Source organism: Natator depressus, chromosome 1 (genome assembly GCF_965152275.1).
Source record: "Natator depressus isolate rNatDep1 chromosome 1, rNatDep2.hap1, whole genome shotgun sequence".
In the NCBI taxonomy this organism is placed as follows: Eukaryota; Metazoa; Chordata; order Testudines; family Cheloniidae; genus Natator; species Natator depressus.
Window position 1 is genome coordinate 8114212 of NC_134234.1, and position 27845 is coordinate 8142056.

General features: G+C 56.7%; 1 protein-coding gene across 1 annotated transcript; it reads left to right on the forward strand.

Annotated features, from left to right (window-relative positions):
• Nucleotides 1-421: 421 nt before the first annotated feature.
• RHOG (ras homolog family member G) lies at nucleotides 422-27845 on the forward strand. Its single transcript, XM_074954225.1, has 2 exons — nucleotides 422-536; nucleotides 24376-27845. Exon 2 carries the CDS (start codon nucleotides 24411-24413, stop codon nucleotides 24984-24986), a length of 576 nt encoding a protein of 191 aa, XP_074810326.1. The 5' UTR covers nucleotides 422-536; nucleotides 24376-24410; the 3' UTR covers nucleotides 24987-27845.

Below are 27845 nucleotides of genomic sequence, written 5' to 3' on the forward strand. Positions count from 1 at the left end.
CTATCCAGCTCCCTAAGGCGCTTTTCCGACACTCATCACAGCAGTGTCTGGGCGCTTCCCTGGTGCGTGATCTACCCACGGTCCTGCTGCCAGGCTGGAGGAGCCCTTGGGCCGGTTAGAGCCTGGACAGCTGAACAGAAGGTGGCAGACCCAGGGCTGGCACCTCCTGGGGTGCAGTCCCCCCAGAGATTTGGGGGTTCCTCTTTGTGGGTGTGGCACGACCTGACAAGGCAGGGCTGACTGTGGGGCAGGGCTGGGATCTGACTGGGGGGAAGAGCCAGAGGGGAGAGGACTGGAGGAAAGTTGGCCTCAGCAGAGAGTGCTCAGGGCTAGAGAGGAGGGGAAGTAAGAGCCGGGGAGCAGAAACTTCCTTGTTCACGCTCTCTTGTGCCTTGCTCTGCAGACTTCCTCTGGCCTCATTCACTTCCTTCTGCACCGGGAGCGAGCAGCAGCAGCGAGCAGCAGCGGCGGGCGCCCCCAGCCGAGAAACACCCGGGTCACTGCGCCCCCCCCGCCGCCCCGAGATATGAGCCAGAGTGAGTCCTGTCTTCCGCGCAGCTCCCCCCGCCTTCTGGGAGAGGGGGTCCGGGCGCGCCCCTTAGCCCGGCGGGCGCCGCGCCCCCAACTGTGCCAGGCGCCTGGCAGAAAGTGTATGGGGAGCTGTGCCGTGCGTCTCTGGAGAGGGGTGGGGGGTCCTGCTGTGCCGTGCGCCTCTGGAGAGGGGTCCCGCTGTGCCGTGCGCCTCTGGAGAGGGTTGGGGGGTCCCGCTGTGCCGTGCGCCTCTGGAGGGTCCCCCGAGATGGGTGCTGATGCACTGTGCTCTCTGGAGGGGGGGTCCCCGCGGATCGGGGTGGGTGTCGCTCTGCAGTGCGCCTCTGGAGGGCGGGTCCCCTCGGATCGGGGTGGGGAGCTGTGCAGTGCGCCTCTGGGGGGGGTCCCTCGGGGTGGGGGCGCTGCTGTCTGTCCTCTGGAGGGCGGGTCCCCTCGGATCGGGGTGGGGAGCTGTGCAGTGCGCCTCTGGGGGGGGTCCCTCGGGGTGGGGGCGCTGCTGTCTGTCCTCTGGAGGGCGGGTCCCCTCGGATCGGGGTGGGGAGCTGTGCAGTGCGCCTCTGGAGGGGGGTCCCTCGGGGTGGGGGCGCTGCTGTCTGTCCTCTGGAGGGCGGGTCCCCTCGGAGCGGGCTGGGTGCCGCCGGGTGGGGTGTGTTGCCTGCCCGGTGGAATGGGGGCCAGGACGCTTCCCAGGACCCGGCTGCAGTCAGCAAAGCGGGAGCAGGAGAGAGCCTGGGGGAGAAGCAGGGGTCGGGCTGTGGGGCTGGAGTGACGGATATGGGGGGAGAGGAGGAGGAGGAGGAGGAGGAAGAGTTTTCACCAAAGGCGCCTGCAACTGACAAGAACTGCTGCTGTGTCTGCCTGTGAAGGAGGCCGGGCGAGGCTGAGCTGGGCTGGGCTGGGCCAGGCCGGGCCGGGCTGGGTCGGGCCAGGCGAAGCTGAGCTGGGCCAAGCCAGGCTGGGCTGCACTCTGAAAAGGAGCAACTCCAGGAGGAAAATGGTGAAGCAGCCAGGTGTGGGGTGCTCCTGTCTGGGCCACTGCCTCCTCCAGGGTGGGCAGGGTGCAGGCGGCCTGGGCAGACTGCCTGGCTCTGTTTCTTGTGGGAGAGAAGGTCTGTCCTGAGAACACAGCCTGCCCTGTGCCCTCCCCCACAAGCCTGGCACTCCCCTCCCTCCCCCGGCCCTCTTCCCAGCCCTCCTCTGAGCTAGGCTTGGCTTTGGCCCAGAGCAAGTAGGAGTTTCCCTTGTGTCCCTTGTTGTTGTTAGGTCAGTCCGAGCTGGGCTGCAGGGAGCTGGGCGGACTCATTCTGTGCCAGGCTAAAGTGGCCCTGGCCCTGGCGTTTTTCCTCTGACTGCCCTGAGCCGTTCTGTGCCAAGCTCAGCCGGGCTGGGCCCTTCTAGTGCTAGAGCAAGCAGCATGCTGCAGTCAGAAAGTCGTCAGAGTTTGTTCGGTGCTGTTCAATCGGAAAGCGGTGGGCTCCTCCTTGGTGTCTCCTTGTCTCGGGGATGGGGTGTATTGGGTTGGATCATGGCCTGGGTTTTGTTCAGAATGGGGGAGGGGAAGAGAAGATCCCCTCCCAGGGCTGGGAGTGGATTTGATTCTTCATTTTCTAAGAGATCTGCAAGGGGGATTATTACGGGGAAATTTCCTGGCCTGTGCTGTACACATGGGTCCCTTCTGGCCTTGGAGCCAAGGACTCTGTGTCTATCCCCACCCTACCGCTGGGGTCTTCCCCCTCACCATCCCAGGTGAGCTGAGACCATGTGAGCTGGGCTGAGATGCCCTCCGTGGGCTCTGCTGCCTTTTCATGAGGTCAGATCATTTTGTGTGTTACTAAAAGGCTAAGAATGAACGTCTGCAGCCTCCCGTTTTACTAGGGATACAGGTGGGCATCAGACTGCAGTGACTCAGGCCTGAGCTCGGATGGACGGGGCTGCTAGCAGACGGTTTGAGCTGGGGCAGTTCCCAGATTATGCCTGAGTGGATGCACCCATAGGGTCAGATTTCCTGGGCTGATATCACCAGTGTCATAGGCTACCAGTGGTCGTGATTCGACCTGAAGTCATGGAGGAGGGAGCCGGAGAGCTGAGCTCGTCAGGATGGTGGTGGGGAGACGGCCCTGCCTGGAGAATACAGACCCCCTTAGAATGAGAAACAGCCTTCAAATAGTGTAACAAAGCCAGGGCCACCCCAATGTCATGGCTGGCACCGTGCTATGCAGCATGGCTGCTTGGAACTTTGTGGCACCAGCATAGATAGACCTGGCCCCTGCCTTTTTAGTAAAGGAGAATCACCACTAGCTACTTGCAGTATAGGGCATGTGACACACAGCTTATAAGTTCTGATTCTGTCCAGCAGAGGGCAATGATGTGCCCACTCATACGCATTGCATCACAATGTATTTAAGGCCTGTTGCATATTTTTCCAGACACACTAAACCTTGTACATTGTATTTTTGCACAATGCATTTTAAGTTATTGATGCTGCAGAAGAAATAATCCTGAGGACTTGGGTGAGTAACTGGCTTTTAACCACTAGGTCACTGGTTCGAATCCAGCTGGGATCAGGCGGGATGGGTGAGAGTGGAGAGGTGAATGGGAGGAGAGCTGGAGGCAGGCAGAAGGGAAGAGATGAGAGACCGTGGTTCACCTTGCCCAGTAGCCTGTTTCTGACAGTGGTAGAGCTTCAGGAGGGGCGAATGGAACAGAGCTGAAATAAGGTGGAGGCAGCTCAAGGAAAAAGTGAGACCAGACCGTTCCCACCGAATGTGAGCATGTGCTCTAAACCCCAATGCAATCCCTCCTCTGAGTGGAGTGGTTTGTTGCAGTGACTGTTTGGTTGTTAAGGAAGTCGCTCGCTGTCCAAGCGTCTGTGCAATTCTATGGAATGAGGTTGCCCCTGGGTTCTCCTTGTTACTGTATGGTTACGATTATTTCATCTCTTTGGAGGGCATGGCGGGCCCCCTCCCTTCCCCTCCTTGGGCAGCCAGGGGCTGGTGTGTCATAATTAGAGGCGTTCCAATGTATGAACGGCCTTGATTATCATACTGGTACTTCACAGTTCCAAGCTGCTTTCTGTGTTCAAAGCCGTGCACGCTCACGAGCAGCTCAGAGAATTAGTAGGCTTCTCTGCGGCATGGAATGACCGTCCCACCTTTCAGAGTAACAGCCGTGTTAGTCTGTATTCGCAAAAAGAAAAGGAGGACTTGTGGCACCTTAGAGACTAACCAATTTATTTGAGCATAAGCTTTCGTGAGCTACAGCTCACTCCATCGGATGCATACTGTGGAAACTGCAGAAGACATTATATACACAGAGACCATGAAACAATACCTCCTCCCACCCCACTCTCCTGCTGGTAATAGCTTATCTAAAGTGATCACTCTCCTTACAATGTGTATGATAATCAAGTTGGGCCATTTCCAGCACAAATCCAGGTTTTCTCACCCCCCACCCCACCCCCATACACACACAGACTCACTCTCCTGCTGGTAATAGCTCATCCAAAGTGACCACTCTCCCTACAATGTGCATGATAATCAAGGTGGGCCATTTCCAGCACAAATCCAGGTTCCCACCTTGCATCCCAAGGAGTTTGCAAACACAAATGAGTGAAACCTCCTGGTCCCCCCGGGTGAGGAAGGGAACTATTATCCCTCTGGCATTACTGGTTAAGAGTCTTTACATTGCTGTAGTGTCTAGCAGCCCCAGTCAGGATGGGGGCCCCCTCGTGTGAAGACACAAACCTGCCCCAATGCTGTCAACACTTAAGATTATGAGTCCTTGTGGCACCTTAGAGACTAACCGATTTATTTGAGCATGAGCTTTCGTGAGCTACAGCTCACTTCATCGGATGCATACTGTGGAAACTGCAGAAGACATTATATGCATCCGATGAAGTGAGCTGTAGCTCACGAAAGCTCATGCTCAAATAAATCGGTTAGTCTCTAAGGTGCCACAAGTCCTCCTTTTCTTTTTGCGAATACAGACGAACACGGCTGTTACTCTGAAACTTAAGATTATGCTTAACTTGAAACATGTAAGTCCCATGGAACTACACATTTCAATAACGTGAAGCATGTGGATAACTATTTGCAGCATTGGCCCTTATTAGTCTTAAAATAACGATTTAATTTTTAAACCATTTCAAATTGCCTTTATCTCTCTCTATATATACATATACATTTTCCTATTTTGTGCATAATTAACACTAGAATTTCATCGGTTTTAAACCCTGGACTTTGTCCCTTTTTCATAATATTCAAGCTCAGCTTTCTCTCTATTAACTTATTTCTAAGCTTGACCTTTCTTTTTAGCTATTCTTGGCCTTTTCAGTTTCACTCTCCCCTTTGTTTAGTTTCGAACGCTGGCTGTGTCACTTTCTGTCTTTTTTTATACTTAATTCTAGCCTTAAAAAAGTTTGTCTTGCCTTTTTCTAAAGTTGAACCCTTTGCCTTCTGCTCCTTTTTGTAGTTAACCCTTTGATTCTTTTTTTTAAACAAAAAATATTTCACCCTTGATAGTTAGATACTACAATGATGAGCATTGTACAAAACCTGACAGTAGACTGAAAGATAAAGCCGTTGCCAAATGGGATGTTAGTTCACAGATCTGTAGATTTTTAAGGCCAGAAGGGACCGTTCTGATCAGCTAGTCTGACTTCCTGTATAGCACAGGCCAGAGAAACTTGCCCTTCATTCCTGCTTTGTGCCTGATAACTGCGAGAGGGATGTGTGTGTGTGTGCGTGGAACTACGGCAGATCTTTTAGAGAGACTTTCAGTCACCACTGAGTTGTAGCTAAAGGTGCTTGGAGGACTTTATCAAAGCAGACAGGAAGAAAGTGACAGGGTGGGTAGTTGTGAGACACACGGGCTGTAAAGATGGTGGATTTGATCATGAGCAATAGCTGGGGTTGTGGTGACCAGAAGATCAATTCAGTGACATGGCTCTTGGGTCCAGGTGTAGCAGATCTCAGGAGACCTCTCGAGAGGCTTCTGGCATGTGCAGGGAGGAGCCTATGTTACCAGTGACATAAGGCGATGTAAGAGAGAGGTCCTGGAAACTAACTTTAGATTGCTGGGAAGACTGGTAGGTCTAGGGCAGGCATGGTAGCTGCGGAGGAAATGTAACGAAAGGTAGCAGTTGATAAAAATAAATGAAGAAATTAGTCAAGAAGAGCTTATGTCCTCCAAGCCACAACAGCATCCTTCCGAAAATGGAGCTTCTTTCTGTTGGCTGCACGCGGGCGGGAGCAGGTAGAGTGTTAGATAGGGGTTGGGACGTTCGGGGAGAACCCAGCCAAAGACATCAAAACAAATCACAAGGCGTTCTTTGAATGTATCAGACGCAGGAAACACAGCAGAAAAGCAATCACCCCACTGGGCGCAAGTCCTTTTTCACCTTCAATTTCAAATCCATAGCAATAGCGAAGTCCCTAGTGGACTTGGTGGAGTCTCTGTCATGTCTCTCTTTTTCGGGGTTCAATTCCGCTTGGTGCAGGGTTTTTGATTGGTTGGCAGGGCTTAGGGGGTTCAGCCTGGTGACTGTTATTCAGATGATGGAGAGGATTTTCCAAAGAGGAAGAAAGTTTGGCAGCGTCTCGTGAAGATGGTCAGTCTCTGGGTTCTCCTGAGCTCCTCTGGACAATTGTTCCACAGGCAGATCCCCTGGACTGAGAAAGTTGGACCCCAGTGCTCATGCACTTTGTGATCTGCATTGGCCCAGAGGAGCGCAGCTGTGGTGGTGGGTCACAGATCGAAATACAGTCTTTGGTGTAGCAGGGACTTGATCCATTAATTGCTTTAAATTAGGGCCGAGTCATTAAACGGGCCTCGGAAGCCGACGGGGAGCCAGTGGAGGCATTTGAGCATGGGTCTGAGGTGCCCATGCTGCTCTGAGCCACGGAGGTGGGTAGCTGGAACCTGCCCGGCAGCTTCACATTTAATTTTGGTTACAGTAACCCTGCCTGGAGGTGACACATGTCTTGATCCCTGTGGTCACATCTCCTCCAGGAGGAAGGGACAAGGTTTCCTAACGAGCTGGGGGCGAAAGAGGGCGTTTTGAGGAGTCAGACAGAGCCCTGAGTTTCTCGCCCTTTTGATGAATTGGGTCTGCACGCCTTCAGTGGAAGGTGGAGGCAGCTGTTCTCCTTTCTGACCAGCAGCACTTCAGCTCTCTGGCACAGCTGGAGAGGGAGGACTGGAGCCACTGGGAGACTGGGCCATCAGTTCCTGCTGTGTCAGGTGGGAGAGCTAGCAGTTCCTTGGGGTTCCCTTGTCACAGGCTGTAGAGGCCCGGTGGTAGGACCGTGAAGATCTTACTTGTGTCCATGGCCACAAGGAGGTCACCTTTTAGTGCCCCTAGATCTCTCTGGAGGCATCCGGGATGCTGACTGTCATCTCCTGTTGGTGGAGCATGGTGGTTCCTACTTTCTCCATGATCTTGCCCGTGGCTGGGAGGTTGGAGAGGGGATGGTCCACAGTGTTGAGTTCTGGCTCCTTTCAGAAGGGGAGCGCTGTTGCATTTTTCAAGGAGTTTGGTGGCCGTGCTGCTCTGAAGGAGGCGCTATTTCCATTAGAAGTGGGTTTAGCTGTTCTGTACTGGCTGGCCATACTGGACTAGTCCTATGTTCCTTCTAGGGTGGAAGAGAACCTAGAAGTCCTGCTCTAGCCACTAGCCCACACTCCCTCCCGGAACCTATAGTAGAACCCAGTCGTCCTGGCTGTCAGACACCTTCTCTAGCCTCTCCTTCTCCTCCCATGGAGATGCAGGCGGCTTCTAGTGATTGCAGGTACTTTTGCTACCTGACAGAGCGTGAGTGTGTGTGTGTAGCAGAGTGGAGCTCTCTGTATGGCCGTTCATTTTCCTCTTCAGAAAAGGATTGGAATGGGGGAGGCTGTGCAGAGACCAGTTTATTTCCTGCTCCACTGGGTCCGTAAATACAGTGTGTTCAACACCTAACACAACGGGGCCCTGACCCTGGTGGGGACAGCTAGGTGCCACGGCAGGACAATATTTCATATTACTGCACCCAAGGGGAGAGACCCAGGCTACCCCTTCGTGGGCTGACAGGTGTCTGAAGGCGGAGTCCTGGGGGAACGTGGGTCGTGGCCCCAAGCCGCAGTGGTGTGCACGTAACCGTCCGATGGGAGGGACCCTGGGGCCGAGAATCCCAGGCCTCAGCCGAGGGACTCGGGCGCAGGGGGCTGCTCGGCAGGGGTTAGTGGAAGGACTCAGGCCGGCGGGGGGAGAAACACAGTGGGCGGGCCCCATTCAGGAGGATGCCAGGCTCCGTTGGTGTGGCCCCAGCATTCAGCAGCTGGCACATTTTCCCTCCTCTGGGTGGAAACCCCCCGCCAGGGCGGAGTTCTCGGCAGGGGCTGGGGGTGGATTTTGTGTCTGAAAAACAGAAAGAGGGTTTTGCTTCCCTTTTCTGCTGAGTGCGAGATGAGTTGTTTTCCCTTCCTGGGTGGGGAGGGGGAGTCGTTATGAATCACCCGCCAGGGTCCTGGCCCCAGCTTCCTCTTGCTGATGCAGTACCGGATGAGGATCATTGCTGGGCAGAGGAAGGTGCCCTGGGGTGTTTTACCTCCCTCCAGCCCCATGCAATCCTGCTGCCCCAGCAAGGCCTTCAGGGCTGGGGTGACACGTGTGCGGGCAACAGAGGAGGCAGGGCAGTGCGAGGGGGCTGCGGCCAGGGTGGTGATGGGGGGGGGAGCTGTGAAAGGTGGGGGCACCATGTCTATTGGGCGTCTGTGGCCGGACTCTGGGGAGGGCAGTGTGTGTAGTGTGGTGCCAGCAGCCGTGCGTGAGAAGAGGGCGGTGTGCATGTGTGTGAGAAGGGAGGGCTGTGTGTGTGGTGCGGGTGGGGCTGTGTGTGTGGGAGGGGAGGGCAGTGGAGTGGGAGTGGGGGTGGGGGCTGTGTGTGAGGGGGGTGTAGAAGGAGGGGGCTGGGTGTGGGGACTGTGTACAGGAGGGCGGTGTGGGGTGGGGGCTGTGTATGGTGAAGGCTGGGGGGGCGGTGTACAGAAGGAGGGCAGTGTGTGAAGTGTGGGTGTGAGTATGGGCTGGGTGTGGTGTGGTGTGGGGCAGTGTGTGGAGGGTGTACAGGAGGGCAGCATGTGAGGTGTGGTGTGTGTGTCTGGGTGTGCAGGAGGACAGTGTGTGGGGGTTGTGGGTTTGCACAGTGTGTGTGGGGGTGTGGGCAGTTGGGGGGCAACGTGTGTATTAGGGTGTACACTGCCCTCCTTCGGTACACAACCCCCACCCCACACACAGCCCTCCTGTACACCCCCACCAGGCCCTAACGACAGGCTACGTGGGAGCCAGGCGGAGTTCGTGCGTGGGCTGGCCATGCGGCCCTGCTTGGGCAGCAGGATTGCATGAGGGATGTGGGGCGGGGTGTGTGTGTGGGTGTACAGGAGGGCAGCGTGTGGGTGTGGGACAGTGTGTGGGGTTGAGGGCAGTTTGTGTGGGGGTGTTCAGGAGGGTGGTGTGGGGCATTGTGTGTGTGGATGTACAGGAGGGCAGTGTTTGGGGTGTGGGGCAGGGTGTGTGGGGTGGGGATGGGGGGAAGGGGGTGTGGGGGGGTGTACAGGAGGGCAGTGTGTGGGGGGCACACGCAGAAGCAAGGATGGTATCTCAGTCACCAGCGGGTGCGTGGGGAGGGGATGGCTGGGTTCCTGGGCGAGGTTTGTTTACTTCCTGTCACTAGCTCAGGCCTGCTGATGTCGTTTGTGTCAGGGCCTGGGGCCCTGGCGCTCCCCCCACCCCACATGTGGCCGGGGCTGGACCCCTCCATCCTTTCGACGGGCTGTGGCAGGAAGGATCCTTCTAAAGGCTGCGTGGAAGCCAGAGGCTGGAGATCCCCCCGCATCCCTCCCCAGCGGGCTCCAGCCCCCCATCTTCTCGCCCTTGGGCCAGCCGCCAAGCAGCCTCGCACCCTGGCAGGCTGGGCTGGCGCAGGGTGGAGGATGGGGCTGTGATGCTCCTGTGGGACGGGGCCTGGTCGCTCTCCAGGACGAGCCAGGCCTACCCTGGGCAAACAGGGTCAGCCAGGCAAAGCTCCCCCATGCGGCCCTGCAGTCTCGTGGGGGCGGAGAGTAATGCCCCCCGTCCACCGTTCTCTGGCCACTCGATGCCATGGCTGGACCTGGGGTTCATGTCTTCTGAGGCAGAGGCTTCCAAACATGGCCACTTATTTTAGCCCCCGAGTTTCTGGGCACCCAGCAGATGAAGCCAGGTGGTCAGCCCCTCCAGGAGCCAGGCTCAAGTTGGGCACCCAAACAATGATAACGTGGGACTGGAAGGGACCTCCGGGGCATTGTGCCCAGTCCCCGGCTATCCCAGACAGCCCTGGCATATCGTCCCCTTCACAAACTTGTCACGCTCCGCCCGAAAGCCCCTTTGGTTGTTTGTCCCTCTCTGCTCTACTGGGAGGTTGCGGCAGGGTTAGAAACCTTCTCCTTCCCAGCCTCCATGTTTCCTGGCCACTCGCTCCCTGTCTGTTCTTGTGCCAACATTGTCCTTTAGCTTCAATAGCTCGTCTCCTTCCCTGGGGTTCACCCTGGTGTATATTTATAGAGCAATCTGATCCCCGCTCAGCCTGCCTTTCGCCAGGCTAAGCCAGCCAACCTCTCTCAGTCTCCTCCACGGCCCTGCCCGTCCGAGCAGCCCTTCTCCGCACCTGTTCCAGCCTGAATTCTTCTTCCTTCAACACGGGTGACCAGCACGTGAGCGCCACATTCCTGATACGGTCTTACCAGTGCCTTGGACAGACCGAGACCCACCTACCCAGCTCACAGAGACACCAATCTTCTGTTTCGGGGGCTGCTTCTGCACAGGCCAAGGGGGTTGGACTGCCTGGGCCAGTTGGTTTCTCAGCTCTGTCACCCTCCCAGCCCTGATGCATCATGAGCACATTACAAGCGTGGCGTGTGGATATGAGGCATCATCAAAAGTATGGTAATTTCCCATGAGACATGCAGAGCGAAGGGACTTAGCTGGCCCCAGCACGGTAGCAGAGGAGAGTCTCGCAATCTGTAATGTATTTATCCTCGCTCCACCCCTGAGGCGGGACAGGGCTGTTATTCCTGTGGTATAGAAGGGGAACTGAGGTGCAGCAAGGCTAAGTGACTCACCCAAGGGCACACGCGGAGTCAGTGGCAGGTCTCCCACGTCCCAGGCTGGTGTCCTGAGCACAGGACTATTCTCTGCGCTGCTATACAAGTGTGCTCTCAATTTCAGAGCGGCCTTGAGTTTCTCCCCTTCCCAGCACGCTGGCGATGCTCACGCGGGGATGCACGCATGCCCTGGCTGCAGAGGGGTGATCCACTGGCTGATTAGCCAGTCACGCTGGCCTTGGCTCTGGGCAGAGAGGTGCGAGGTGGGGTCATGCTACCTAGAAGAGAGGGAAGTGGGTGGAAGGGAGAATACAACGGCCGTCAGGTTGAAAAGATGAGTTAAGTCTTGAGGGTCCCAACTCGAGTGGGCTTCAATCACCTCCTGGCCCTGAGATGGAGCCCGCCCTCAGTGAGCTGGGACCGCTCTGCAGCAGGGCGGAAGTAAAGCATCAGCTGCCGGGGTCAGGAAGAAGCTTCCACACCAGCATGTAATTGCAAGAGAGTCCACCGGGTCTGGGTCTGGTCCCAGCCCCTGCCAGAGACAGGACACCAGCCCGATGGGACAATGAGTCTGATCTGGCTTGGCAGATCCTTTGCAAGGAACCCCAATTGCTCCTAGCGAGGGAGGCTCTGTGCTGACAGGCCCCATGGCAGTTGCTCAGGACACCTTGTGGGCTCAGTCCAGAGCAGGGAAGGGAGGGGGGCCAGAGGGAATGGGCTGAGGCTGAACTGAGGAGAGGAAAATGGAGGCTGAACGTTAGGATCCATTGCCCGGTACTGAGAGCTGATCAGCTGCAGAATAGCTTCCAGGGGATGGGATGGTAGCCTGGACGCTAGAGGCATTCAGAACTGGGTTTGACCGAAGCCCAGAGAACGTACCTGGGTGGTGATCTTTCACTACCTAGAGAAACCAGCGGGGCTCTGGGGAGGTTCGAGTCTAGTTCCCAGAACGTCCAAGTGCCCTCGTTTCTTTGCCAGGATCGAGGGTTCACGTGCTGAAAGGCAGAGGCAGGACCTTGGGAAAGGGCAGTGAAATCCGCCCAGCTGCTCTTTCCGGCGTCAGGCAGGGAGAACAGACCCCTCCTTGTGACAGATCCTCATTCAGGGCCGGTGCATCTTACTGCTCTCCTCTTCCTGCAGCAGAGTCAGGGGAGGCAGGGAGCGGGGGCCTGGCTGGGGGGCCACCCCAGAACTGTTGTGTTTTTACATTCATAACTGATGCAACAAGCCCAGAGGTGCCGGGGCTGTGAACTGCCAGGCCCAGAGGTGCTGGGGCTCAGCCCTGGCACAAATTAAGCCCTGCAGCATGGGAACCTTTTCCAGCACCGCAGGGCCTGCGTGTGGATGGCGGGCAGGAGTCTCCTGCCCGATGGGAAGCTGGGTGGAGCAGGGGGGCCCTTCCCAGCTCTGTTCCCGCGATACGCCAAGGCCAGTGGCTCTGGCTGGGGAGCGTGGCTTTCACAGCCTCAAAGCAGCGCTGCCCGGGAAGTTCTGGTGTACCTGTGGCTCCTGGAGACCACGTCCACTTGCTGCTCTGGACCGGGCACTTGCCACACTGAGCTCCCTGAGCAGCCCGGAGACCCCTGCTCCTGTCGGTGCCAGAGAGGGGCAGTTAGTGGGCACCAGGGCCTCCCGTGTGGGCGGCGCTGGGAGAACGTCTAGGGATGGGCAGGGCTGTTGTCACAGCCAGCCTGCACAGCCTTCAAGAAGCCACATGAGATCTAGAGCTGCCGGCTTGGTCTCTGGGTCCCTGCATTAGCTTTGATCTGTCAATCGCAGCCTCCAAAGGCAGATGCCTTTGGACAGGGAATCGATACTTGAGCAGATCAGAAACCAAGATTTGAATGCAAATAGGAAGAGCCACCCTAGGAAAGCAGAATTGTTTCTGCCTAGAAAGCGTTTGCATGAGGGTGAAGTGGTTTTTTTCTCTGCTGGAGTTAGGAAATGGACGACAATAGCCAGCTCTCATGCAGGAAGGAGAGCCTTCCAGGGAACGGCCGTCAGCCTGGCGGGTAGTCAGGAACCACTGGCTATAGCCTCAGCCCTGCCAGTGACTAGCTGTGTAATCTTGGGCAACCCACTTTGCTCCCATGCCTCAGTTTCCCCCTCTGCCAGATGGAGATAGTGAGCCTGAGACTTTAATCGATGTCTGTGAAGCCCTTTCGCCTGGCTCGTTTCACAGCTGGGAAGGGAAGACACAGGGCGACTGGGATCTTACTGGCAGCTTCCAAGATTAGGGCCCGGTGCCCCGCGGCAGAGTTCTCTGGAGCTCAGCACGCCAAGTGACACCGGTGGAGTTACTGGCGTCTTTCTACAGCGGCTTAGCTCAGCTCTGTGGCAGCTTTGTATGTGGACGTGCTGAAATCAGTTCCAACCTGGCTTACGGCAGCTCAGCCTGGAGGGGCGGGGGGGGTTGTAGGCACAAACTCAAGCCATAGAACCAACTTGAAACCATCGCAGGTGCACACAGAATTAAACCGGTGCAAATGCTGTGTGTAGACAAGCCCTTGTAGTTCACATCTGTGCCGCACAGGTGTCCATGTGCCTACGGGTGCCTGGTCCCCTGAAGTCCTGCTCAGCGTCTTCTGGGATCTGGGTAACACCTGCGATGGATGCTCTGGGGAAGGTTTCTTCACTTCCCAGGCCTGGCCAGGAGTTTGGAGGGGATGGTGGCAAGATCTTTTACCTTCACCCTCAGCATTTCAGCATCCTCTGGGGCCTGGTCCATTCAGCTCCGATTCCTGCAGAGGGAGATATTCCTTGTGCCGTTAAATTGCTGATCTGCTCCCATTCCTATCCCTTAGCCCCATGGGAAGAGTTTCCTTCTCTCCTTCAATACCCCTTAGGATAAACCCCTCCAGTGCTACAGCGTACAACGGTGACTCCAGGTTGCTTTCAGAAGGATTTACAAGCTACCAAGACAAAGGGGTGTTTTGCCCTGCTGACTGAGTTCATTGAGGGGCACAGACATGGCACACACCTGCCTTATCCCGCACGCCCGCTCCAGCGGTAACCCCGAGCTCCTTATTACCTATTTCCGGCCCACCAGCTCCTTCCAGAGAGGATTTGTTGCAGCCATCGGGGCAGGCCTTCTCACCTCTGGCTGGATCAGATTTAGAGGCAGCATTGTCTAATGGCCAGAGCAGGGCACCTGGGGCCTAGTCCTGCCACGGACACCAACTCGTTCTGTGACTTTGGGCAGGTCAGATGAGCCATCTGTTCTGTGGCTATAATAACCCCCGCCCCCATGTGAGTGCTCCCAGCTCCACCCACGTTCTGTGGGGTGGGAGAGGGGGCATCGTGCCCCCGAACGTCACCTGCAGAGGAAGCGAGCGTTGGGCTGAGAGCTGGGCTGTGACAAGGATTCACATGGCTGGTCTTTGATTCCATTTGTGGGAGGGCCAGCTGCTCCCTGCCTGGCAGCTGCTCCCCCCACCAGCCCTGCATCTCCATCAGTTCCCCTGGCTGGGAGGGGCTAGGCGGAGCAGAACCCAAACCACCAAGTCACCTGCTTCCGGTGACCTAACAAGACCTCCGGGGAGAGGAGAGCGAGGACAAGAGGCTCCCAGGACCAGGTGCTCTGTACGCAGCTGCAAGAGCTGCTCTTGGCCCTCCCCGCTCTCGCCCCAGGGACGGACTCCTGGGTGGCATTGATTTAGTGAGAGGAGCAGGGTGGGACCATGATCTGAGCACGGGAATGCCACCTCCTACATTCAGATCCCAGCGCTGACACTGGCTCACGGGTGACCTTGGGCAAGTCACTTCCCCACCTCTGTGCCTCGGTTTCCGCACTTGTAAAACGGGGAACGGTATGAACTTGCTAGTGAGTGTACGCCACTGCCCTCTGCTGGATGGAAACAGGGCTGCACAGCTGTGGCCTGGCCCCTCCACTGCTACCAGACTCCCCTTTAGCTCAAGTGAAAGAGATGTGCGGGTTTGGCGCAGGAGGCTCTGAAACTCATCCTCTCTAATTTAGCTTTCCCAGAGTAGGCCCTTGTGTCTCACGTCTGTCTGTCCTCCTCTCCCCCGCCACCCGCCCCCCCCCCACTGTTTCACCTGCAGGCTGGGAAGGAAGAGAGATGGGTAGTTCTATGTCTGTTTTCAGACATTTGGGAGACGTTGGGATATCACAGAATCATAGAACATCAGGGTTGGTGGGGACCTCAGGAGGTCGTCTAGTCCAACCCCCTGCTCAGAGCAGGACTGATCCCCCACTAAATCATCTGATGTTACAGAGCTGGGGGCTGTATAGATACCAAATAGACCAACTCCCCTTCCCCATGCAGCAGCCATACTGTGCAGCATAGGATGTCCCAGCTGGCCATGGCTTTGTTCCGACACTCAGTGGTTTGCCTGTTCATAGCACTGTGCAGACGTTCCCCCATTAAAGCCTCAGAAGCCAATGTGGGTGAGTATCGTAATCCCCATTTGGGGGAAAGGCCATATCTTTCACACCTGTTGCAACAAGTTAGGTCGCTAGCAAGGGGCCCGATGCAGTGCTGAAGACGCACTGGCCAGCTGCAGCTCTCCATGGCTCTCACAGCATTCCGGGTGCTCAGGTTAGCTCAGGATTGGTAAGTGACCTCTGGCTTCTTTTGTGGGCAAGCCCACAACACTGTGGGTCCTACGTCAAGACTTATTATTTCTTAGCAAGGGAATGGTGCCTTTCTTCCTGGAATCTCGCTAGGGCTGATCTGGTGCAGCAGACCTTGGAGTTCTAACAATTATCAGGTCAAATCAGGGACATGAACTCCCTCTAACCCTATCACAGCCCCTCCGGGTGGGTTACAGGCTGGGGGCTCATGCAGGACTCGCCAGCTCCTCCTCCACCCTTGTGCAATGGAGGCTTTGCTGGCTGCATCTGTCCCACACCAAAAGGGGACTGGCGGGGGGACTTTATCCCAAGACAGAGGAAGTCCAGTCAGGACACTGAGCTGCTGCTACTCCAAGGGCCTTAGGAATGCAGCAAGGACAAGCTGGCGCCCTGCAAGAAGGAAGCACAGTCCAGGTGTGATAGACACTGATCAGGTTGCTACTGGGTTGAAATTGCACTCAGTGAAACAGAGAGTTGCCATCAGCATGCCTGTAGCGGCTGTGGGACAGTCCAAGCGAAGGGATGGAAGGGCCATTTGGAAAGTCCATTAATGGAGCTGGGGCTTTGCAATGCGGCATGCATAGGAGGATGATTTGCCACTATGCAAATAGCTAGCATTATGCAAATCAATGTCGTGCAAATCAGCTGGACATTGATGAAAGGCAGCAGATTGCACACTATGCAACACACTTGTGCCTTCCCAGATCTGGGACTTTCTATCAGCGAGCATGGGTCAGCTCCTGATTAACTATCCGATCACATCAGTTCAAAGAGGGCCCCATTTCACACACCCCCTTTCCCCCAGAGTCAGTGGAAAAGTCCCGGTGACTTCACTAGGCGCTGATTGCAGTGCTGCGGTAGTGCCATGCACAGCTGCAGATCTCCTGAGGGTCCCAGCAGAGCAAAGTGGGAAGGGGGCCTGCCAACGCCCACTCCCCTGGGGTCTCTTCACCCTCCTACAGCTCCTTGGCCACTTTGTGAGGGTCCCCACAAAGTACCAAGAAGGTTGTTACAAGGAGGAGGGAGAAAAATCGTTCTCCTTAACCTCTGAGGGTAGGACAAGAAGCAATGGGCTTAAATTGTAGCAAGGAAGGTTTAGGTTGGACATTAGGAAAAACTTCCTCACTGTCAGGGTGGGTAAGCACTGGAATAAATTGCCCAGGGAGGTTGTGGAATCTCCATCATTGGAGGTTTTTAAGAGCAGGTTAGACCAACCCCTGCCAGGGATGGTCTAGGTAATACTTAGGGTATGTCTACACTGGAAACACACGTCAGCCTGCCGTGAAATTGACACGCCAGCCAATAGCCAATGTCTACACGGATCCTGCGTTGCACTGACACCAACATACGCCCGACGCCTCTCGTGGCGGTGGAGTTATCATGTCCGTGTAGTAGGGCACTTACATCGGCGGGAGGAAGGCCGTAGTGTAGACACTGACCTAACTGGGCTGACGTAAGTTGCCTTACCTTGACCTAACTGTGTCGTGTAGACCCGCCTTTCGTCCTGCCATGAGTGCAGGGGCCTGGACTTTTCGAGGTCCCTTCCAGTCCTTCTACCTTCTGGCTCCCGCAGGGGCCTTCACTGCAGTTTCCACCTGGATCAGTGTCCATTAACATGAAACCCTTCCCTGTGCTCCTCACAGCTCCTGGATTTGGCCTCAACCTCCCTGTGAGGCGTCATTATTCCTATTCCACAGATAGGGACCTGGGAGACCGCGAGCCATTTGCCCAGGGGCCTGTGTGGCCCAGGCAGGAATTGAAGCCAGTTCTCCTGATCCCAGCCTAGGGCCTCCAGCACAAGCCCACCCTTCCTCCCCTTCTGTCCAGTCTTGGAGCCGGCTGGCTGGGAGCCTCTCGTGCCCGACCGCCGTGGTCTGTCCAGGCCTGGCCCAGCTGTGCAGCCTGGCTAGGGTGCGTCACTGCCGGGATGGGGCTGCAGCCTGTCTGCTGTTGATTCACTCCCAAGCGGGTTCGGCGGGAGTGTATTTTTAAATCCGCTCTGTACGTCAAGGGAAACTGGCGTTCCCCTCCCCCTCCCCACCTGCTTCGCTCAGCCCCACAAGCCCGCCGTGCCGCCTTCCCACAGCCAGCCCAGCCGCTCTGCTTCCTGCCGCTGATCACGCAGGCCGAGCGCTCTCCCCGCGGGGCCCCACCATGCTGGCCTGCACCCCATGAGATACCTGCTCCCCCTGCCCTACCTGGGTGAACAATCCCACGTCTGGATGGGGGCAAAGGGCCTTGAGAAATCCCCTGCAAGGCTGGGAGGTGGGGCTGGGCTGGGCCTGCGGGGCGGGGGGAACAGCTGTGGCCGTACTGCTCTGCATTTCCTGCTTTCACTGTACACCGGGGTTTTCACTTGCAGAGCTCGCTCTGATGTGTTAGTTTCACCCCCCAGCACCACGCCCCGTACTGTGTTCACCTCCGGGCGTCCTGTCTTGCAGGGTGTAACAAGAACAGGGCGATTTGGAGACAGGCGACTAGAATCATTAGATTTCTAGGGAGAGTGCCTATGTTTGGGCGTGGCCGCCCCGTACCGCCCCCTTCTGCTTGAGCGTGGCACTGTGGGCACTCCCTGCCTCAGTTTCCTTCCCCCGAGGTGGGTCTCCTCAGTGAGCCACACACAGGTCTATGCTGGAGATGCGGCTTAGCCCTCCAGCCAAGTCACAAATGGACTTATCCCCTTCTGGGGTGACCAAGGACCAAACAAACAAAAGGTTCTTCCACCCTCCCTGGGCTTCTTTTCGGCCCTCCCTCTGGGCCTCTTTCAGGGCTACCTTTGAGTCTTTCCCCTGCCCTGGTACTTCGCCTCCTCCTGTGGTCCCAGGCTCCAGTTGGTAGGATCCAGGCTTGAGGTTTCAGGGTTTGCCCCAGGTCCGAGCTAGAAATGGGCAGCTCTCAAAAGGAGCTTCCCAAAGCCAAGCTCTTCCCCAAAACGCTGCAACCTAGAAATGTTGCAAGAACAGGCTTTCATGGGGGACTTCCTGATCTCGAGGTGTCCTGAGAATGGGGCTGCTCAGGGTATTTCGGAGCGTCTGTTCCCTATCAGAGCCAGGGAGAGCCGAGGCACGCAGCAGTCGAGAGAAACAAAGCGAGCTTGTAAGCATTTTTGGGCGAGGACTCTCTTGTCTGGTTCTGTGTTTGTACAGCACCTCGTGGAACAGGGTCCTGACCCACGGCTGGGACTCCCAGTGCTGTCGCAATGCACACAGTAAATGTGGTGAGAAACAAGAGGGCTGTTTAAAGGCCTGATCTTACAGTGAGCCCAGATCCCCTACGCACCACAGCAGTGGGACAAGAGGGAACAGAGAAAAAAGCAATGACTTAAAAGCCAGGATGTTCACCAGACCGACCAGCGCAGTCACTTCCATAGAGCTCGGGGCACTAAAATCTTCTCTAGCCCAGCCAATAGACTTTGTCCAAGCGCCCTGCTCACAGACACTCTGGGTTTTCACTCCCTGAGCCAGTATCACCCCTGAGCGGTATCGGAACCTGCCTTATAAAGGCCCCTGACTCCGCCCCTTCCCAGCATGCTTTGCTCAGAGGAGATTGAGATCCAGGGTGGCTCTAGCTTGTGCTACCCCATAGCCTGGCTCTGTCCTCTGGGTCAGAACAAACCTTCCAGTATCATGTCCTGGGCACTTTCCCAGAAACCATACGGCCCCAGCCTGGTAACAGCAGGGAAAAGAGGAGCTGTAGTTGTCTCTCAAGGTCCCTCACAAACAGATGGGGAATCCAAGTTTGGTTTGCTAAAAGGTGGGGCCTTTTCTCCCTTCATGCGCCTTTCTAAACCCCAGGGACGGTTGGTTCTGTTGCAGATTTAGCTTGGTGGACGGAAGCCTGTGGCCAGGAGGGGAGGGAAGAAGGGAATCTGGTTCCTGGGTGTTTAGATCCTGGCTCTTTCCCCACACTTGGAAGCTAAACTTGTCTCTGCTCTCTCTCCATGTCTCCCTCAGCGGCTCTGTTTTCCTACCATCCCAGCCATCTCTTCCAGCAGAGAGACTGGGTGTCAGGCTGGGGTGGGTCAGGGTCCAAGCACTCTGAACTGCAGGGCTGTGAGGCGCTGGGATTTCAGTTTGGCCCATTAGAGAGATGGGAGCCATTGGCAAAACTGGGGGCTGGCTCCAGGGTTGATTGGAGTCTGGGGTTTTAATCTGACCCACAGGGAGTGTTGGTGGAGTCGAGCTGGGCTGTGGGTCAGATTAAAGCCCCAGACTCCCACTCTGACATGCCTCTGTTCTTGTCCCTGTAGCCGTCCCTGAGAGAACACGGGCCTTTGTTCAAGTAAGAGGTTAAGAGCCTACTACTGCTACCAGTGACCTCTTTGGCTCAGTCGGAGAACCCTGCCCTTAGTCCTGCAGGCCTGGATTTGCGCCTCGCCGATGGCCCCAGTGCAGGGTTGTTCCGTCCCCATGCCTTGGTCTCTGTCTTGCCGGCTGCCTGCCCCCGAGATGCTGCTCCCCCCTCGTCTGTCCCGTCGGCCTGGCGGCAGGGCAGCAGTTGGAAGTTCACTGTGGCAGCTACGCCCTGGATCTTCCCATGCTCCCTGGGCACGTTTCCCAATCGACTCGTCCCTTTGCAGCCCCGCTGGTGATGAACCCTAATCAGCATCCTGCTCAGGGCGATGCTGGAATAATTAATTCGGGGGAGCGAAGGGGCAGCCAAGTCCGTTTGTGGGGGAGTGAGGGTTTTGCTTTATACACGCACTTTATTCAACGAGGATAAATAATGTTGGTTACATAAATAATACCAGGTGGGGTATTGAGGTAGTAGAAGGGGTAGCGGGAAGTATTTGGGGGGCGGGCGCCCGCTACTCCTTGGCGTGATCTTGCTGTGCCCTTCTCCCCAGAGATCCCAAAGCGTGTTTGCCATTAATGGGTTAAACCTCACAACCTCCTGTGAGGCAGGTACAGACTCACGCCCATTTTATAGGTGTGAAAACTGAGGCACACAGCAGGGAGGTGACTCGCCCACATTTACACACACATCTGTTGTGTGGCGCTTATCTGGCCCTGTTGCACTGCTGGGAGGCTGGGCCGGGCTGTTACCCCATTGTGCTGATGGGGAACTGGGCACCAGGTTGATGAAGTGACTTGTCCACGTCACTCAGGGAGTCTGCGACAGAGCCAGGAATCGACCCCAGCTCTCCTGATTCCTAGGTGCTAACCACTGGGCCCCCATCCTCTGCTGTCTCAGGCTCCCAGCCCAGTGAATTCTCCCTCCTGGCTCCCCTGGTCCTACCCCACCCAGCAGCCGGCCTGAGTCCTCTCAGAGCCAAGGCTTCCTCCGCAGCCCTGTGCAGCAATTCAGCCTCACTTTGCTGATGGGGAAACTGAGGCCCAGGGAAGTGGGGACTTGCCTGGGGTCACACAGCCAGTCGGGGTCAGAATCCAGGAGATCCTGGCGCCCAGGCAGCTGTGCAAGCCACTCCTCACTCCTAGGAATCCTGGCTGGGGGGCAACGTCCCTGCTGCGCTCAGTCTGGGTGCAGGCCCCAGGTGGGCGTCCTCGGCTCAGTGGCTGCCTCATGGCAGCGCGTGGCGGGCGATCATCGCTGCTCCTCATGGGGAACCAGGCCGCCAAACGCCGGGGAGCGGGGAAGCGGCGGTGGGAGTGGTGGAATACACGGAGCGGGCAGATGCTGGGGGGGCGAGGGAGCAGGACGGGTGAACCAGCTGAGGGTTTCTGGCCTGACCAAGCTGTTGGGGGCAGAGGACTGGAGGGCCAGGCCAGGAGGCCGGGGAGCAGGCCACAGCGGGGGGCAGCACTGAGGGGGAAAGAGGCAAGCCGGCTTAGACACAAATTGGGCTATACACAAGTATATGGGGTACCCTGCAGGTGCCTTGCAGGGAGTGGGTGCAGTTGATCCCCGACGTGCCCCCCAGGTGCCCAGTGCTGTCAATAGCTGCGATGCGCGGGATGCAGGGCCAGGTAGGGGAGGAGCGGGGACACCGAGTATGCCCAGCTGGGGGCTTTCCCCTTTGGAAGGGGGATGGCTGAGTGAGTGGCAGGTGGTTGGGAACATGGGGCCTGGACAAGGGAGCGGGGAGGGGGAGGGAAGGTGTCCTGAGATGTGCTGTGGGGAGGGGGAGGGAGGTGCCCCGGGGAAGGGACTGGCTCCTGGCTCCCATCCCTGCTGGGCGCAGGGAGCAGTGCAGGGTTTGCAGTCAGCAGGGTAGATGCTGGAGACAGCACACGTCCCATGCCTCCCGGCTGCACCACCAGCTATCCACCCCTCCTGGTCTCGCTAATGCCCCTCCACGCAGCTCCAGCCCACCTCTAGCCCCCTGCGCACCAATTCACTCCCATGCCCCTGCAGCTGTCTCCCGTTTCCCTACACCTCCAGATTGCCCCGGTCCCCCCACAGCCCTGCCCCCAGGCCCAAGTATTGCAGTTGCAGATAAATGTCTATAAGTGAAATGGAGCAGGGGGGCGCGTGATGGGAGCACGGCTGTAGGGGGGTGATGGGAGGAGGTGGCACATGAGTGGAGGGGGAGCAGTTCACAGAGGAACTCCTATCTAATAAGCCACCTACAAAGTTACAAGCAATCGCCATGGCAGCCTTTGCTCCTGTTACCAAGCTGCAGTCACCTCTGGGGTGGAACACAGCCGCACTGAACAGGAAAACCCGGTTGCAGTTCAGGACAGGGGGTGGAGCAGAATAATATACCCAAGGGCAGCAGAACGGGGTATTTGGAGAGGCGGAATGCAATTACCCATTAATCTGGTCAGGACATCTGGGTTCACAACCCTGCCCTTGCATAAGGGGCCCTCTGCAATCAGGACACTTGGCCTTACATCTGCTCTGAAAGGGGGCACCCTGCTGGGGCATTGGCTTCGTACTGACTGGAGGGAAGAGCGCCCCCTGCCAGTTCTCCGACACACCACCCCCGGCGGCACGTGGGTTTTCCTTGGACATCGTCCATCGGAGCCGGGAGCGGGCTGGACCCTCGGCAACGTGAACGATCCCACGAGAGCATAGCCTGGAAAGTGGGCCGTGAAGGCGTGGGGCTGAGCGGAAGCCAGAGCAAGCACTTGCTTCCGAACCTTTCCCACCTTCTAACCGCAAGGAGATCGGAGCCTGTGCTGGGCCAGCTGCCTATCGGCCTCCTCCAGACCTGCTCGCTACGCTTCCTGGCAGGGCCCCGTGCTCTGCCACCACCTGATGAATGGGTATCTGTCTTCTCACTATCATTCCCAGTGGCATGTGATGGCAGTATGCGATTATCTCCCTTCCGCCCCCGCCTCCCCAGCCAGAATCTTATCAATCTTATCAGCACTAGCTACAGTTTCTGAGTGTGCCTAGCGATAATACCGCGTGTCTAGGGGGCAGGGCCGGGCGTTGTGGGGTCTGTTCCTGGATCTCCCACAACTTTGACCGCGCCAAACAGATGAGACTTTTGTAAAGTGCTTGGAGATCTATGGAGGGGAAAATGTTCTAGAAATGCTAAGTGCTTATGCCAGTGCTAGCTTTCCAGCCACACAGATCTTCTTCAGGCCTGGGAAAGGGACTCCCAGCATCCCAGAAGAGGCGGGGGGTTAGCGGGTTACAGATCCTTGTAATTAGCCACAAATCCAGTGTCTCTGCTCAGGCCATGAGTTTCCATGTCTAGCAGAGCTGTAAGCTCCCAGGCTCCTCTTTTGAAAGTGTGGTGCAGGTTTCCTTTGAGGATGAGGACGGATATTTGCCCATCACTGTAATGCAGCCACTTCTAGGGTGGAATGTGGCAGCTGTGCACTGCACCAGTAGAAAGAACGAGGAGGACTTGTGGCACCTTAGAGACTAACCAATTTATTTGAGCATAAGCTTTCGTGAGCTACAGCTCACTTCATCGGATGCATTCAGTGGAAAATACAGTGGGAGAGACTGGGCCCGCTACAGACCCCTGGGGGACATCTGGCATTGTCTTATTGTTACCTTCTGCTCTTTCCAGCTGTTTGTTGTAAGACCCCACCTATTGTCGCCTGTCTGAGACACATTAGATTACAACTCTCTGGGGAAAGAGACCATCTGTCCATACAGCCCCTCGCACGATGGGGGCATGGCTCCTGACTGGCCACACCTCGGCACGACTGCGACACAAATCAATGACTTTAGTTGCATGTCTCCTCTAAACCGCAGCACCTGTCGGTGCGCCCCTCACCATGGCATCAGAGTACTGTGCCCTGGGGTGCTGGCTCAGTACTGACTCAGTCACCGAGCCAACTTTCCGCGGTACCTCGATTTTCCCTGGAGGCCTCCTATCCTAGTGAACACATGGCCTCTGGAGACTCCAGCTGCTGGCGCAGAGAGTCTGGCCCTGGTGCAAATGGAGGGAGGCTCATGGGAGTCAGGATCCTTACATGAAGGCTCACTTTGTTCCTTATCCTCTGTTAATGCATCTCAGCAATCTCTGGGCTTCCAACTGATGGAAGCGATGTGTGCTGGAGAGAAGTGGGGCTGGGGTGCCAGAACGGCTGGGGGGGGAGCGGAAGGGGGAAGGGGGCCATGGCTCCACCACTTTTAAAAGTGGGAGGGCACACCCGCCATAAGGGCAAGACATGGGAAGAAAGGATAGAGAGGAGCGAGTGGGGGGCGGGGTCTTGGGGGAAGAGACGGTGAGAAGGTGGGGCTCGGGGAGAAGGGACGGCGCGTGGGTGGGGCCTTGGAGGGAAGGGGTGGGACGGGTTGGGGCCTCAGGGAAGGGGGAACTAGGGGCGCGGGGGATGGGGCGGCATGGGGGCAGGGGATCGGGGAAAAGGGGCGGCGCTAGGGCGGGGGCTCAGGGGGAAGGGGCTGCGTGGAGGGGGCAGGGCCACGTTTTGGGTGTGGCCCCCCCAACACTTTTAGGGAGCTTCCGTCACCCTGACTTGGTCTTGCCTCAGCATGGTGTGGTGGACGAGGTGACCTTCCAGCCCTACATCTCTGGGATTGTAGGTCTAAGTGGAGGACTCTGGGTGGGAGGAGGAGGCTGGTGAAATGGCTGCACTTACTTGTCTTCCACCCATTCCAGATTCTCGAGGCCAGAAGGTGCCCTTGTGATCACCTACCCTGAGCCCCTGGCCATAGCGCAGGCCAGAGCCCGTCTCCAGCACCGAGCATGCTCTCATTGACTCTGTCTCCTCCCCCTCCAGGTTGCTGAAGTGGAGCCCAGGGAACGTGAGCCGGGATGCAGAGCATAAAGTGCGTCGTGGTGGGTGATGGGGCGGTGGGGAAGACCTGCCTCTTGATCTGCTACACCACCAACGCCTTCCCCAAGGAGTACATCCCCACTGTCTTCGACAACTACAGTGCCCAGAACACAGTGGACGGCAGGACTATTAACTTAAATCTGTGGGACACGGCAGGCCAGGAGGAGTATGACCGGCTCCGGACGCTTTCCTACCCCCAGACTAACGTCTTCATCATCTGCTTCTCAATAGCCAGCCCGTCCTCATACGAGAACGTGAAACACAAGTGGTACCCAGAGGTCTGCCACCACTGCCCCAATGTGCCCATCCTCCTCGTGGGCACCAAGAAGGATCTGAGAAACAACCCCGACACCATAAAGAAGCTAAAGGAGCAGAACCAGATGCCCGTCACAACCCAGCAGGGGGTCAACCTCTCCAAGCAGATCCACGCCGTCAAGTACATGGAGTGCTCCGCCCTCAACCAGGAAGGCATCAAGGAGGTCTTCACGGAGGCCGTGCGAGCCGTCCTCAACCCCGCCCCGGTGAAACCTAAAAAGCCCTGCATCCTTTTGTGAAGAGGACTCCAGAAACCAAAGCATGCGGCTGGGCTTGGTGGCCGCTTGGGGAGGGGGAGGGTGCCTTAGAACCCGGAGATGATCCTGCACTTGTCCCTCTGCACCCAGTGAAGCTAGTATGTACAGCCCTTCTCACTCCAGACGCTTCCCAGCTGTCTGTCCCAGGACACGGCAAGGGACATCCTGCCTCCATTGTATCCAGCGTGCCCCAACCCCACTCCCCAAGCCTTCTGTCCTTCCAGTGAAGGCGTGATTGGACAGCTGGGTGCCACGAAACCAAGGCTGTTCTAGATAATAATAAACCACGTTTGCACTAATACATAGATTGTCTTGGATCACATTTTTGGGGGGGCGGGGTAACCCTGATATGTCATTAGATGGTTTCCCCTCCCCTTTGATGTGAACCCAAGGAGTCCCTGGTCCCATCCTGTTCTCGGGACCTGGGTACGTAGCTCACTCGGGGATGAATGGCTTCCACTTCTTGGTCAGCCATTCAGACGGCCACTAAAATGAAACCGCTGCACTGCAAACCCCTGTCCTGAGAAGCGAGTGCTCAGATGGCATCTGCAACCGCTTGCGCCATCTCCTTGGCCTTTGGTCTTCCAAACCCATCAGTTGCAGGGATGGAAGGAAACCAGGAACCTTGTTCAGTGTTAAAACGCGCCTGCCCTCCAGGAGCTGTGGCTGCTTTGGTGGTTTGATGGGGCACTGAGCCATCCTGCAGGGCCGACAGAACTGGCGTAATTGCTGAATTACAGGTTGAAGCTCATCAGCTGCCGAAGAAGCAAGTGCCCTGGGGTCCCTTTGTCAGGTTGAAGACCCGCCAGTGTTTCCACGGGATTGACTTTTGATTTGTCGGGAGAGGGAAATGACAGAAACTTGTTCTGATTGTCTTCTCCTGGCTTCCTCGACGTTCCTTCTCCTCTGAGCCCCACACAGCCCTTCACTGATAGAGACCACCTGGCATGTTTGGAAAGGCTACCCCTGCATGAAGATGCTTTCGACAAATCCCACCTGTTTACAAAGAGAAGGCATTTGTGCTTACATGGGAGGTGGGGGGGGGGCCTGTACTTCTATTTTTTTTCCATGGAGTTTTTGTTTTCTTCTGAGATGGCCCCATTTGCAGAGACACATTTACAGAGCCGGAGGCTACAACCGTGCTGGCTACACGCATCCTCTTCCACGGCTAGAATAAGGCGTCCTGCACCTCCCCACGCAGGTCACCTCTTTGCAAAGAGCACCACGCTTTGCTGAGCACAGGTGCGTTTTGCTGCTTGCATTGAGATCATGGACCGGTTCCTTCCCAGCCACCTTTCTTAACGAGACCACGTGTCTTCTTCCTGGGGACCAGACCTGCCCAAACTGCTTCAGAAGCTACCTACTCTATTGGTCTCCTGCTTAATGAGCTGCAGCCTCTTCACCTAGTGTTTATTTGAAATGCACAGGGGTGTGAAGACCATGTGCCCAGCAGGGTGATCTTGAAGACTTCAGTGAAGGCCTTCAGGGAAGTGTCTCTCCTCCTTCTTGTCCTATTTCCCTCAGCTGCCCTTTGAATCCTGCTGCATCACAGTGCCACTTGTCCCAACTGAAACCTCTGCACAGTGCAGCCTGAATCAGGGTGCCTGGTCCTGCCTTGCGTGCAGGGGACTGGACTAGAAGACCTCTCGAGGGCCTTTCCAGTCCTACCAGTCTATGTTTCTATGATCATCTCGCTGCTCCACGTTCTGATTCAAGCTCAGCACTCAAACCTGGCCCGTTGATCCAGCAGGTGCAAAGAATTGTCACCAAACGTCACTAAAAGGAAAAGAGCCTCCGGGGGTCGGAAGGGGGGATCAGTTTCATCCAACTGATATGAAACGGCAGGGTAGCAAAAGGGAGAGTGGGGGTGATTTTCTTTTTTGGAGGTGGCAACAGAATGCTGGGGAGAGGGAGCAGCTCGTGGGACAGCCTGGAACTCCATGGGTCTCTCTAGGCACCAGGGTCTGTCTCCCCTCATCCCTCCCGCCAGGTGTTTCGTGCCTTTGCAACGCTCACAGCTGACTGCGCTACCTGTGATGCTCCCCTGGGGCGGGTGGAGGGGGCAGCACAGCCTGTCGGCCCCAGTGATGGCTGAATAAAGATGCAAGAAACGACTGCCCAGCAGCGTGTCCCATGAGGTCCTGACCAGGAGGACCCGGCCCCTTTAAGGTCAGATAAGGAAGCTGAGACCAGTGGGAATGTCCTCGATGGTGGGGAAGCACTATCAAAATGCATTTTCTGTCCCCCTAAACCAGGCTGTAATGCAAGCGGTCTGCTCCCTCTTTCACCCAAGGACAAGCAGCTTCCCTGAGCCGAGGGCCAGGGAGTCCTGACTCCAGTCCTGATAGTTCTGGTGGAAGGGGTGTTCATTGCACCTGCCACGGTGGAGAATTCAAGTGGTGCTGGCAGTGAGTTTCCACCAAACTTCTGCCCCCTTCCGTAGCGTGAAGCGGCAAATAATTAGCCCCATCCAGCTAACGCAGCACTGACGAGCATCCAGCGGGCTGAACCAGCCTTACCGTCGATAGTGGCTGGAGGCCTGGGCAGTGTTATCAGTGTGCACTCGGGGCCGTTCTCCTTTGGCTGCAGATTCCAGAGGCTGGGGCCCCTGGTTCAGATCCATGGGCAGGGGCTTCCCAGAAACCAGCGTTTGCTCTGAAACCATCTCGGTAAACTACTTCTACCGCAAAGGGTGAGCTGATGCCAAGGAAACCTCCATCTCTCTTGCCAGGCAGACTGCTGGTGGGAACCAAAGGCTTTGCGTGTGACCGTGATGAGTCAGCGCACAGCACAATAGCTCCAGAAGAGAAACTAAGAAAAGGAGGACTTGTGGCACCTTAG

Bases quoted from the DNA above. Each gene is read 5' to 3' on its own strand.
- RHOG (XM_074954225.1), top strand. From the start codon at position 24,411: ATGCAGAGCATAAAGTGCGTCGTGGTGGGTGATGGGGCGGTGGGGAAG.